Raw genomic sequence first — 14751 nt, forward strand, 5'->3', positions numbered from 1 at the left:
AAACGATTTACTTTTCACAGAGACATTCGAGTGGGCTACTTCCTTTCGCCGGACCACTCCATTATTTAGTAATACTGTCTTTGCAGCTATCTTTTACTTCAAAGTTCATTCACATGTCTGCCTTTCCCCGCAATTCATTCACACGCATGCAGCCTTCACTTGTGATATAATGTTGCTACTTCAAACGTCAATACACACCGGTATTTCAGGTCGCTTGCCAACTCACCGACTGTGTGCGTCTCTTCTTGGTTTTGCGATTCCCAATTCACCAGTCAAGGTTCGTACCACAGGCTTGGCCTCACCTCCCTAACTCAGCCCTTCACCCGGGAGGGTCGCTGGCCTCCTTGAAACACAATGCAGTCTTCACTGGAGATCTCGCCTCCTCCATGTGTCTTTCGCGACCTGTCGGAGGCAACAACCTTCAGTAGGGAGCTCTTGGGGTTTTCGACCCGCTGTTCTCGTACCTTGGTCCGTCGCTCTGCTCCAGTAGGTTTGCCTTCATCCTGGAAGCCCTGCTCGTACTTGTGTTCTGCCTTGCTCGGAGTGTGCCTTTGGTTACTGCCTTTTATTCATGTTAGGAGAGCTAATTGGTATCAGGTATTTACACTTTGAATAAAGTGCCTGACTTTGCCTGATCCGATTAGCGGGACATGTCCAGTATGATGTGTGAAAGTTAATGTTGTTACTCTCAGTCACCCTCTTCCTCGGGCCAGTGTTTGTGTAAAAAGGGGCTAGAGGGCGGTTGAGACCTCAGCATGCTAAAACATAGCATTGGTTGCATAAACAAAATGGGGGGAATAGCGCGTCTCACCAACGGTGATCCTCCCTCAGGGTCTGGATCCAAAGATGATGGCTGAGGGGGGGGGGGAGAGAAAGAGAGAGAGAGAGAGAGAGAGAGAGAGAGAAGATCGATCCCAGGGACTAGCAGGTGAGACACCACCCCTGGTTGCTCACAGTACATAGAGAATTTTATGGAACATGTAATACCTAATGGCTAGTTAAAACTAGCATGGACCCTAATGTACATCACCAGACTGGTCAAGCAAGGAACAAAACAGAAAACAAAAAACATTTTTGTGCCCAATCTCAAAGTGCTCAACACTATAGACATACGTTATAGCATGTAGCTCATCCATTTGCATGATCCTGCTAGGACCGTAATCTCATTTTGCGTCCTTGTTCTGACCACTTCCAAAATCTGGAACTTGGTCTAAGTGATATGGTGTTTGCATGTTTCAAAATGACGAGCCACAGCTAAATATTCCTGCTATGTTCTTTTCTATCTTTTTCACTAAGATAAATTGGTGAAATTAGACATTTAATATTTTCCCTATAGTTTTTGCACTTGCAGCTATTCTATTGCTATTTTTCACATTGATGTAAAAGACATGCAGCCTAGGAATGTGTATTCAAGATAGATTTCAGGAAGTAGTTTGTTTTGCATCCTTTGACATTTGTTTATAGTTGCCGGTCTCCCGCACCCATTTTAGGATGTCAACGCGTTTGCATGATGTCACTGCGTGACTTGCATTGCCCGGGATATTTAATATTGGTCGAAGCTAGGGCATGTAACTATACACTTGAGATTCATTGTTTTGACTTACATGAGTTAAAAGATTAATCTTTATTGAAGGTCTCACTACCTCGAAGTGAGCACAGAGCACCTTCAGGGATTTTGGGGTTCACCAAATGCCTTTAAAATGCACCATCCTAGTGCCTTAGATGGATCCTTTTTGCAGTGCTCCAGATGTGTAGAAGCTCTCCAAGTTTAAGTAACATTACTAATTGTCAAGTGGTGCCCACTTCATTCTCATTGATCAAACTATGAAGCATTCAAACACGGACGGGAAGGTTGACCTGTTGCAAAACCTCTGCAAAAACATTTTGCAGAACAGCTTGGCCAAACCTGGCATTAGCCCAGGAACTGGACTCCAAGCAGAAATGATGACAATAATCTTAAAACAAGGTTTAAGTGGTGGCTCTGGCAATGATATTCCAAGGACCGCGCCTGGCCAAAACAGCATGAACATCAAGCCCTTTAGGTGGGTGCGGTCCCAGACATCTGTAAGCCTCCATGATGCAGGACACTATCCACCGAGCCATGATGATTTGGAGGCCGATTGATTGCCAGACATGTTTCCAAAAAGGCCAAAGAGCCTTACCGTGGGATGGATTCCCTAGTCTTGTCAAGATGGAACATTGAAGCCTGACGAACATACAGAGGTGTGAAGTCCTCTTCCCATCCGAAGAAAGATTATGGAAGAATACCGGAATGGAAATATCTTGATTGATGTGAAAATCGGAAATCTTTTTTTTTTAACCAAAAAAAGGAGGGTTTGTACAAAGCACCACCTTTGGAAAGTAGTAAAAGGCTTAGCAGCGAAAACAGCCTGCAGTTGACTGACCCAGGAAGCAGAGGTGACAGCCAGTGCAAAGGCCGTTTTACAGGCCACCTGACTAATGTCTACCATGGCCCTGGGCTCAAATGGTTCATGAGCTAGAGCAGTGAGCATGACTGTATAGTCCCAGGAATTCTGCAGATTCCCGACAGAGGGGAAACAGGCGCCTGAGCTTTTTGAATTGCTGTTTCACCACTGCATTAGTAGTAGAAGTGTTCTCCACAATATTTTTGTAGGCTTCAAACTGAAAGATATGTCGGGCAAAATCCCATGAAGATACTTGAAGGAGACATATTCGAGATTAATGACAGAACTGGCTCCAGGCCACATGACAGAGGGTTTAACCACCAGTCGAGGTACCAGTGGCAAAAACATGTTATATATTTGGCCCCCGTGAACTGATGAAGAACGGCCATATGGCCTCTAAATTCACATTACACAACCCCAGTAGCCCTGGGACCACTTCCCCAGGAGCCAGACTGACAAGTTAATGGATTGAAGGGAGGGGTGCCAAATCCTCAACCTCCTTCTCAAAGATTCTTGAGGGCGAAGAACTGGAAGCTAGTTAGCCGAAAGGGGGCCTCCAGGACCAGTCGGCAAAAGACATCTTGCTCGCTGAATTTCAATATCTTGCTCGCTGAATTTCAATACCTTTGAGTATGAGGGGGGAGTGAGAAGGGAACACAAAGTTCCAGCCCCTCCCAAGGAACTGCCAGACCAGCCCCTAAGGAGTATTCGTCTGCCAAACCAGGAGGCACTTGATCTTTTAGGAAGTCACAAAAAACATCAACCGAAGGGGAATGCCACCTGGTTTAAAAAAATCCTGTACTACATCTAGGTGGAGATCCTGCCTGTTCAGGGAGAACATTGCTGTTGTGTTCCCATGCGGAACAGTGGGCAGGAATGCTTTCAAGGCAGTGAGAATGGTTTGGAGCTCCAACACAGATCATGCACCTGTAAATCGTGCCGGGTTGCTTCTCAGCCCAACCGTAAGGAGTTTGTTGTGACAGTCAAGGAAGGAAGGCATTACATAAAAGCCACTCCCTTCATCAGATTGGAGCAGTGGTTCCACCACCTCAGATGGGGAGTCAAATAAGGGAGCATTTGCAACACCACTGACTGAGGCTGAGGTGCTTGATACCAGACACATGCTGGAGAAAGCTGGAATCATTAACTCTTCAGACCGGTGTGAGGCACAGACTGAACGCAAGACACCATAAGACCCAGGAGCCTCAGGAACCAACAGGTTGAGGTCACAGAGCTGTTGAGAAAAGTAGAACAAGTCATGATCATGTCCTGGATACACTAGTCAATGGGAAAAACCCTGGCTAGGCGAGTATCCCATACAAAGCCGATAAAGGTCAGCCTCTGTGGGGAACCAGAAGAAGGAGTCTTACTCAAGGACAGCACTTCAAGGGTGTTTGACTTAAAAGAAAACAAACAGCTGCCCCTATTGCTAAGAGGGATTTCCCTTGCTATAAACTAAGGGTGCTCATCTTTAGTCAAAATAAAAATCAGTCCTCCATCCAAAAAAATCAACTTACTAGCTATACTGCTTTAAGAAACAACATAAATATAAGCAAGCCCTCTGCTCATGTTTCTGCATACCAGTTGTAAGCTGATGTCTGAGGATTTCTTCCCGAGTTGGGGGTCACAATCCCAATGTTTTTTTTCACCAATCCACAAATGAAGGTGCCTCAATCGTTCTCTGGGTTCCTCCTTAAAAAAAGAAGAAGAAAATAAAGTCTCACGTTCCTTAAACAGAGGAATGATTCCCTTAATCCACCTCTACCAGTTGAGATGCTCGTTTAGTTCTATTTGTATACAAAGGGAGACTCCCAGTTGCCTTTGTTTCTCCTCTTGACTTTGTTGAATTAACCCTCCAGGTTCCCTTTCACATATAGTGTGCAAGGTTCCACTCATCTCGAAAGGGCTATCTAGACCTGTTGGCCTTCTGACTTTTAGCTCCTTGGCTGCCTCTTCAATGTCCGTTACGCAGGTTTACAGGGCTACCGTAACCCTCTAGAGTATTACTGTTTGTGTGTCGGACTGACCCGTATGTGGCTTTACTCCACAGACCTCTCTCCCTTTTAACGTTTTGTTCGACTCTCCTCCCTGCTCCCTGGACAACCCTGGCACCCTCACTGTCTTCGGGTGTGCTCCAACAGGGTGGTGTCACTGAGATGAGGTTACTGATCCTTGATGATCTCCTCTCCATCAGCGTTCGGTTTCCTTATTCCCCCCGTTTCAGTGCCTTCTTTGGCTCTCGCACTGGGAATGGAGGATGCCTTTCTCTGTTTCTCTATGGTCTCAGCGCTTGTTCTTGAGAACCAGGCACAGCACGGCTATGCCACCAGCTATTACAGGGTTCCTCCCATTATCGCCTCAGCGATATTGCACTTCTCGATTCTGGCCTCCCAAAGTCTCTCTTCCAAAGGATTTACCTCTGCGACACTCAGCGCAACGGAAAGTATGCAGCAGAGAGCAAAGCTGGGATGTAAGCCATGGCTGGGGAGGTTTGCGAGTAGGAGAAAAGGCAGAAAGGTAGGGTAGAGGGAGTCAAGAGTGGGGGATAAGACCTGAGAAAGAGAGGAAGCAGCTTTATGAGCCAAAAATGAGGTAAAGGCAGAATAAAAGAGGAAGGGAAGAACAAGAAGAGATAAAAAAAATAAGGTATTTAAAGAGCCCTGGTCCTGACTATATTATAGCAGAGGAGGAGGGGAGGGGAACGAAAGATGGCAGGGAGGAGGACTAATGGAGAACGAAAGATAACGATCCAAAGAGTAGACAGGAGACGCTGAGACAGTGGTAGTGGATAAGGCTGAAGTAAAAAGAAGATCAAGGTGGGAGCCAGAGATGTGAGAAGAGGAGGAGAGGGTGTGGGGGTAGCAATATGGGGTATATAGTAGGAATCAAGGATGGAAAGCAGAGGGAGAGAAGAATGAGTAGCAGAGAGAACTAAGGTGGTCTGTCAAATGCAATATCTGTATTCTGTTGGAAGAAAAAGAAACAGAAAGAAGAGACAAAGAAGGATATCCTAGTACTGCCAGCTCCTTTTGTTAAATACTCCTCTTGGGTCAACTTCATTTAGAGTTACCACAAGAGCGCAACCTTCCGAATATAAAAACATTAAACTAAAAGCAAGTGACCGAAGATAAACTGCTGTTCTGACAGCAATGTATTCAGAATCTTAGTTATCAATGACAAAGCTGTAAAAACGAAACACAAAAGCAGTGAAACTTCTAAAATAAATACACAACATACAGGGCCAGAAATACATTTATAATGAGTGATTGAATAGGTTTGAATTGGTTTCACTGTGTTCACTCAGCTGCAGTTCATCATTGGCTTTTGTTTGTTTATTTATTTATATAGCACACCTAACCTGTGGTTATCTGGGCACATTTACAAGTTTATATTTACAATACATTATACAATTACAATGTGATAAATGCAAGCAATTATTTACACTAAATTGGTGTGATAAGCATCAGACAATCTATATTACAGGATTACAAATAGAAATATATATACAGGAGAAGAATGGTAGTGCAAAGTTAAACATGTGAGAAAAGCCATGTTTTCGGGTTTTTTCCTGAAACTGTGGAAGGATGGTTCTTAGGGTAACAGGCAAGGCATTCCACAGTTTGGCTGCCAGTACCGGAAAGCTGCTACCCCCTGCTTTACAAGTTTATATCTGGGAACCTTGAGGTAATGAGAGTGTAGGGTTGTGGTAGGTCGTTCTGATGTGTCTCTGGAGAATTTGTCTGCTAAGTATTTAAGGGCTGAGTTGACGAGGTATTTATGGGTGATGGTTAATGATTTGAGGTTAATTCTATCCTTCACAGATAACCATTTCGTGGTACGTCTGATATCTGAGATGTGTTGCGTTCTCGGAATGTTTAGCGCCGTTCTTAATGCATTATTTTGCAAAATATGCAATTTGTTGACTTTGTGTTTACTCGAGACTAGATATAAGGCCTTACAGTAGTTTATTTTGGACAGAAATAATGCCCCGGCCATGGTTGTGCAACTAGATGTAGAGAGGAATGGTTTACACGCATTAACTTACAAGACTATGCTGTGGAAGAGGCTGTGGCATTGACTTGTCTTTCCAAGTTTAAGACTGAGTCAAGATAAAAACCCAAGGTTTTTACCTCCTTAGATACTTTAATATTGTTACCCTCAATATTGAATGCTGTGAATTGGTTACTTAGTTTGTTTAGTCTTACTGTGGAGTCAATGAGAAGGAGCTCTGTCTTTTCATCGTTAAGGCAGAGACCATGAGTGTCCATCCATGCTTTGATAATTTGTATTTGGTTTATTTATATTGCGCACCTTGCCCAGGGGCATCTGGGCGCAACTCTTGCAAAGGTTACAGATAACATACTCCAATTACAATTCTTGGGGGTACAGGTACATAGAGGAAGTGCATGGTATACAGCAGTGCATAGGTTTCAAACATTACATAGGAGTACACAAGATTTACATATAGAAGCTGAGGCAGTCAGCATATGAGAGTCTAAACAATGCAGGCGCTACAGAGTGACAGAAATTACCATTTATGCAAAAGTGGTGGCTAGGTCCTGCTCAGTGAGCCAGTGTTTGGCCTTGTTCTTAAATGCAGGGTAAAGGAGTTTGGTTCGAAGTGTGTTGGGGAGTGTATTCCAGAGTTTAGAGGCAAGGGCAGGGAAACTTAACCCCCCCCCCTCCCCCACCTGCTTTCTGTAGTTTAAATCTAGGTATAGCAAGTGAGTGAGCTTGTGCAGATCTGAGATGTCGGGTGGCTGTCTGTGCAGTGAAACAGTTAGCCGCTTCAATGTAATAAGATACATTTTGTTAAGCAAGGTTGAGTCAGTGTGATGATGGCCCATGAAAGGGATGAGAATCTGGGTGTCAACGGCATAATTGGTGTAAAAGACACCATGAATGTCAAGGTTATCGAAAAGAGGCTTGGTAAAAATATTGTACATTGTATGAGAGACACACAACCCCTGCGGTACTCTGCAAGTGATGGGTGCAGGTTCAGCCGATGCGGTAGGAAAGAAGACCCTTGTGGTACGATTATCCAAGAAGGATTGTATCCAAGCAGTGGCCTCAGCAGAGAAGTGGGCAGCTGAATTTAGAAGATTGCATAAGACTGATCCACTAAATCAAAAGTAGCTGAATGATTTAAGAGGAGGAGGAGGGCAAGTTTTCCTTTATCCCTTATGTCATTCATTTGGTTTTTCAGGTCTATTAAAGCTGATTCTGTTGCGTGTTTAGGTCTAAAACCAGACTGTTGCAGGCCAAGAAGGTTATTAGTTACAAGGTAAGCTTGTATCTGTAGATAGGCTGCCCCGTCTGGTATTTTCAGGAGAAATGGAACAGTCGTTATTGGTCTGTAATTGGTTGGGATATTTGGGTCAAGGTTAGGTTTTTTTAAAAGTGGGAGGACCCATGCATCTTTTAGATTTATCCGGACAGTGCATGCATCAAAGGAAGAGTTTACCAATGTCATGACTAATGGTGCTAGTTCCTTGGCTGCCTCTTTGATTATGGGTGCCGGGCAGGTGTCCCCCTGGCATCTAGACGGTTTGAGGGAGGCTATTCTGTCCTCAACATCGTGAATTGAGACTGGGGGGAATTTGAAGCGGTTACATGGTTTTGTTAAGATCGTCTGTGATTTAGGCAAGGGGATATCCTGTGATAGATTATGCTTTTTTATTTTAGTAGGGGACTCCAGTTCTTTTAATATGAAGAGTTCTCGGGTATTTGAATTAGCTATGTGGATTCTATCGTTAATGGTGTCTTTTAGCTTGAAGGATCTCAGATTTATATCTTGTGGCAATTTTGGTTAGGTTTTTCCTTATCCTCCACTGTGGGGTTGATTTTCCATGAGGATTCTGCACTTCTTTTTTTCGTTCTAAACGTTAAACCATTTAGTCTTGCAGAATAGTGCGCCCAGATGTCAGTCACCTAATGGACTGCCATGCACCTCGAACAAAGTAATGACACTGCACAGTTTAAACAAAAGGAAACAAAATCGTACAACTCCCGAAACACATGTACTGCTTACCTACTCTGTTTCGAATGGTATCATTACAAAACATTGCAAACCACTACTGCCAACTGAAAAAAACAACACTTATTTTAGATAGAATTTTTGCACCTTTCCTCGCATAAATAAATGGGGGAGAGGGGTTGGGTTGTGGTATTAATAAAGGCCAAAGGGATGCAGGGGTCTCCCCCGTCCCCCTGTATTTATATTCGATGAAATGTGCAAAAATAAAATCGAAGAGAAATTAGATGTTTTGGGATTTGCAGTAAAACAGTTGTATTCACCTAGACCCTATTTAATGCACCATCTCCCTACCCTCCATACTACCCCCATACTCTCCCATCCCCTTATTTGCTTTCTTGATCTTGTTTTTCCAATTTCACTATAGCATCAACCTGGTCAACCTAATCCTTGTAGAGAAACGAATAATGCTTATAAAAATTGAGTGGCTGAAGGCAGACCTGGTTAAGAAATATGTTCACACCAGTGGCACGTTTACAGCTCCAATTAAGTCATGAACTCTCGGAAAGCTGCTTTGAAAAATCTCTGCCAGGCCCATCGAGGTCTAAGGTTGATGGTAAGGATTGATACAGGTAGCTCAAAGAGATCCCAGCAGGGTGCGTTTTGGACGTGGACGGGCAGGAACTGGGTGGGATGGCCACAGGGATTAGTATGGCTATGGGCAGTCAATGGGTGGTTAAATAACCCGAACAGCACCTACAAGCGCTGTGTCCCTCCTCATATGCCATTTCTCCCTAGCTGTCCACAGGCGCCCCCTAAGAGCACAAACCAAACAAGTAGGCACTGCATTGGGATGTACAAGCTCATAATGGACTCAGCAGTGGGCAATATAGTAGCGTTCAGAAGACGAAGGGCCAGAGTTTCTGGCGGCCTTCATATGCATCCATTTATTAACAGGTTTTTGTTTAGGACAACCAGATCGTTCTGTTGTCTGAGCTATTTTCACTGATAAATATAATTAAAAAAAAGACAGAAGGATAAAGTTCCATAAAGTGTTCACTAAAAATAATAGGGAAGGTATTTTTAAAAAATAATTTAAAAAACGAAATATGAAACTGGAACACTTTCAGGGTTTTCAGAAATAAAGTAATGCTTCTATGGTGAGAAGCTGCATTTGTATCCTATCACAATTGTTAGGCCTGGTATCGGAAAACACTGGTTTCAAGCATTAACGTAAGTTGGGAGGATTTGTATTTAGTAACACATTTTTGCCTAATGTTAAAAAAAATAAAGGAAATGTACTCAATTGATCGCTCTGCAGCCTCACAAGAGGGAATGTTTTCAAAATTGGAAGTTCACACTGGAAAGATGACCCCCCAAACACGTCTATTGTGGGCTCCCACATTTTGTGAAGAGAAACCACTTTATAATAGGGTGCGCGAGTTCTGCATTCACTGATGTGAAAAAGTGTGTCAGTTCATGAAAGATGAACATATTACTAATTATTGTGCACCATCCAGATAACTACCCCCTCTGGTGCCCTTCTAGGCACAGCGAGTGGTTCACCGGAGTTAAGAAGAGAATCCCACTGAGTTGTGTGTACTATCAATCAACTTGAGACCCCTCTGCCCCAATGATCGACTTCACCGTGTCTGAAAATGCGTGTTGTGGATCAAACTCGGATTGCCCTTCATAATACGGACTCTTAATTTCGTTGGAACTCTTGAGAATTTTGCTCGCTCTTAAAAATGGGGCTTTCATCACCAAACTCTCCCAGCTGCTTCCATATCCCTCTCCTGACCCCTTTTACACCCTCTCTCCTTCTCACTTTTTCACTTTACCCACTTCCCAAATTCTATATATATCCTTTGTCCTCCTCATTCTTTTTCTCAATTATGTGTATTTTTCGAATTGGTTAGTGTGTACTCCTTTATGTATAGCTCTACATGCCACACAATCAATAGATCCTGCAGTCCTGCATACTTTCACACAATAACTAGCTCCTATTTCTAAGGTGTACTTGCAGTTTCTAAGGAAGTTGGAGCTACATCTGTAGGATCTTTCTGCAGGGTTCTCAGACAGGCTCTACCTGATTCAACCTTGGATTTTACACCTTGATCGCGGTTAGTGGGTGGATTAAGCAGCTGAACAGTTTTAGTTCTTTGGAACTACCGTGCTGTTAGCAAATCTGAGTGTTTTGACAGCGTGGTTGATAAGCCAAGATTAGAGTAGATCTTAAAGGCAGCACCCGTATCAGGGTAAAGTAGGAATTCGGCGAGCACCTTGGAAATTTGTGGTAGTAAGCAAGAACTAGAAAAATGCCGCTTGGTAGCATTGCTGTGCATGAAAAAAGTTGAGAACACACAAGACTGTTTTAATTGAATAGTATGACCAAGGTCGTGCACAGATGGCACAAGTCCTGAGCAAGGGAGCACAGAGAGCGGGCAGGTGCTGACGAGGAAGCGTGTGCTCATGAGGAAGTGTGTGCCAAGTGAGCAAGCATATCCTGACCAAACAAGCGAGCACATAGAAGAGGGGACATGCTAGATTGACGTATGATACACCCAGCAAAGCTTGTGTGATTTCAATACTCTAATGGTACTCAAGTACAAACGTCAAGAGAACACTAATACAGATAGTCATGTTTATCATGAATCTAGTACCGTGAGGCATATTCAAGCTAGCACAATTACATCATCATTATAGCAAGTATTTATACCACACATAATACTGGTTTTCTCCTGCTTCTAAGAAGTGTAATTAAGCATTCATACTGGATCCGGATGGCCGGATAGGGTGTGATCGGCCCGGGGCCAGACTAGCAAGGGCTTGAAATGAGGGTGCCTGGGCCGATCTGGCACGCTGGAGAGTGTATGAATGCTATTAGCATCACCACTTGCCAATCAGGTAACTTCCAAGCAGCCATCAGGTTGTGTGCCTTGTTATAGTCTTTCTATCTTAACGGCTCGTGCACAATTATTTTTCTAAATGTTTCATTTACTGTATGCAGTTATGTCCTCTCGTGGACTTAATTGCTTTTTTATTTTTTTTTACTCTTTCCTGTACACTTTGGGTGTCTTTGCAGTTCCTTCAGACTTCATTGTTGTGCCATCAAATTATGGTATTGTTTTCAATGTATGTCTGTTTTCGACAAAGCACCTCTGCCCGAAAAGCACCAGTATTCCCACCCTGCGATTAGATTGCTTCTCCAGCTTGCGGTGGCTCCGTTTTCCGTTTATACACTTTACATTGTGTCCCAACTGTAAAACCCAGCATGTAGTCTGCACCAGGGGACCGTCCATTTACAAGCTGTGATTTTTAAGGTTGGGCAGGAATCACATGCAGTCTAGAGGTTTTTCTCATATTATTACTAGCTGTCATTACCCAATCTAATGGTACTCGATTTAATGATCGTGGAAGGATTAAGTTTGAGTTGGTCCTATTAGGATATTTGTGAACTGCAGGCTACCCCTATGTGTAACGCAAGCCCTTAACTTGTGGCATTTTCCCCATGGCCTACACCAGCGTACAAGAAGGTGCTGCTGGTTGGTAGTTCGACAGGGTAAAGAAGTTCCAAACAACACTGATTACCCTCTAATTGGGATGCATCCCCTCCCTAAGGTGACACCATCCTGGACACCTGGAAGAATATCGAACCCAGCCAGAGGGCTTAGAAATTAGCATATTCAACAATTACTTTATCAAAGCAGTAGCCAAAGGTTGACCAGATGAGGTCAAATAGGTGTGAGAAGCAGGTGTTCCACTCTTAGAAATACAGCAGGGTGTTTGGACGCCTAGCAACAGAATTAGGTCCCTACAACAGCTGGGTACTTTGTCCCAGCAGATGATGGGAACTCATGGGGGATATCGGAACATGACTATGCAACAATTGGGCTTTAGAACACTAACATAACTTTGTTGGACTGGCCTAGCTTAATGAGGCTGTCCCAAAACAGATGCTATGACTGGAACAAAAACGGCAATTTCATTGCAATCTTCTTCAAAGTTTTGAAGCCGTTATGTGAAGTTGCAAACATTGATTTAGAAATGTCAAATTATTAGCATAACTCCACAAACATTGATTCCTATTGAAAATTATTTTTTCAAAAAGAACAGATCAATCATTTCAGCCAATCATGCTTCAAGAACCATCCCCTCCAACCACTTAACACAAGGTGGCACCTGCAAATCTTGGTGTAGAAACATTTTACAAATGCCTGCAAAAGAGTCTGCACAACAAACTTCAGTTGGGGAAGTAAGAAAGGTTTAATATATAATTTAGGTTGGACTGTTTCTTACCTCCTTTGCTGTCCAAATAGACGTTCCACCTCCTCCCTTCCAGGACTGCGTGCCCGGGTCTTCTGCTCCAATCGCTTCCTTTCCATCTGGAAGGCTTCACGGTTACTGATCCTTCTTGCTCTGGGGATGTCAGCCAGCGTGGCATATTGCCTGGCGGCTCTGAAAGATATGGCACGGACAGGTCTTTCTGCCTCTCTCCCATCTGTGCTCGTCTGAGTGGTGCTGCTGAGCTCAGAGTCCAATGAGCTCAGGGAAGAGCTGATGGTGGGTCGTCTGTAGAACTGCTTACCTGGGGGAGGAAATGGGTCGCTGTATTCCGGGGAGAGTGGTTCAGAGTAACTGTACCTGTTGCTTGGTGTGCTGGGGCTAGACGGGGAGGTTGACGACTGTGACTGCTGATCTTCTGGCTTCACCTCAGGCTTCGTCTTCTCCAGAGAAAAATAGCCACTCTCAACACGAGCCTTCCGGCCACAGTCTGGTCGATCATCATTCACGGTGCGCTCTTCTAAGAGAGATAGACAGAATTAATCACAAAGAATGTCATGCTTGTTTCTGCAGAGAGTAGTGAGAATCACTGAAATAGTACAATACAAATATTCCCTCACTATTAAGACTTCAAAAAAGACCTTACCGCTACAAAATGGCAGGCTCCTTTGGTCCCAATGATTATTAGGGCATTATTGTCGATCAGCGCTTCTTGGGATGACTATTACCGTTTGACTATAAACACTGTTCATGCTTTTGCCTGCCTACACTGGTAACACACAGCTCATTGAAAGATAATTCTTAACTACAACGATGGAAGGTATTTACAGGCAGCCATCACAAACCTATAAGCCCCATCAAAAATATTGTGAAAACGAATTGGGCTCATTTTCTGAAATAAAAGAGGTTCTCCTCCTGCCTAAATGCTTGGAGAACAAGGAATTCAAAAGACGTGTGCAAAGCAATAAGAAGTTAAAACTTAAGGTCAAAGTTAAAAATATTTGATCTGAAATTTATCTTTTGAAAAAGCTGACGTTGTGGGGAATCATGCAATTTATCAACTTAAAGAGCCTTCTACTGCTTGCTTGGTGCAGAAAACGTTCATACAGCATAACTACACATAATTGTCCACCGCTACAGACTATGTAGTTATTTGTGAGGGTGTGAGGCTAAAGGTTTGTGCGTATGGGTGCATGTGTGAGATGCAGTGTGTTTCAAAGTATGCAAGTGTGGGGGTAAACACCATGTGACCAAAGGATTTAGCAATCCCAGCACACACTTCCCAGAAAACCCATAGGAAAAAGGTCTGTCTATGGACTCTCAAAGTCGGAATGAAAACATTCTTTATGGTGACATTTGAATCACTTCATTAATCCTTCATTTCTAAATGTAAACAATCCTTCATTATTCACATTTCAGGGATGCAATCTATGCCAGCCACAGTGCTACCAAGGGCTATGATCCAAGCAACACACGACAAAGGGCAACTATTAGCCCTGTACCTCATACAGAGAATTGAATTCTCGCCTTATGTCTGGAAGCCCAGGAAACGTTACTTCTAGTTGAGGCGCATATGTAATTACGTGGGATTTTGAATGAAGTGAAGTTATGAATACCGGGGGTGCATTGCAAATGAAGCATATTTCATGTATTAATAGGTGTTTTGTCAGAATTTGTGGCAGTGGGCCTGAGTGAGGTCATTAATCCAAGATGGCCCCTGCTACAATTTAAGAATCAGAATTTGATTTAGAACTCCTTTGAGAGTGATCCTATCTAATATTTTTTTGTTCACGATAAGAAATGAATGAAGAAGGTCCTTAAAATAATTTGATATCTCTTATTGTTTAGAAGTTTATGTTCACAGTTCGTGTTTCATGATTTCTAACATTTCTTTCCTTCTATTTTGTTACAGGTTCTGGTAATTGGCAAGAAATGCTAAACCTATTTTAGAGCAGTTGTAGCATTAAATTTGATTCTATCTTCAAGTAAAAACAATTTTTTTAAAAGGTCGATACCTCCAGATATCGAAATGCATTTAAAAGCAGAACTTCCAGCATGAGCCAAAAA

At 43.1% G+C, this 14751-nt stretch overlaps 1 protein-coding gene across 6 annotated transcripts in view; it reads right to left on the reverse strand.

Moving 5' to 3' along the window:
- The window catches only part of MPRIP (myosin phosphatase Rho interacting protein), a 1106800-nt gene that overhangs the window by 495658 nt on the left and 596391 nt on the right, over positions 1-14751 (reverse strand). For 3 of the 6 annotated variants that reach the window (XM_069645740.1, XM_069645741.1, XM_069645739.1), the window contains exon 7: positions 12700-13204. In XM_069645740.1, the coding sequence (XP_069501841.1) occupies positions 12700-13204 (505 nt within the window). The remainder of the gene's footprint in view (positions 1-12699; positions 13205-14751) is intronic. The other 3 variants (XM_069645742.1, XM_069645744.1, XM_069645743.1) reach the window with 2 other exon arrangements.

The sequence above is a fragment of the Ambystoma mexicanum genome, chromosome 2p, assembly GCF_040938575.1.
Source record: "Ambystoma mexicanum isolate Mex_15411 chromosome 2p, UKY_AmexF1_1, whole genome shotgun sequence".
Classification (NCBI taxonomy): domain Eukaryota; kingdom Metazoa; phylum Chordata; class Amphibia; order Caudata; family Ambystomatidae; genus Ambystoma; species Ambystoma mexicanum.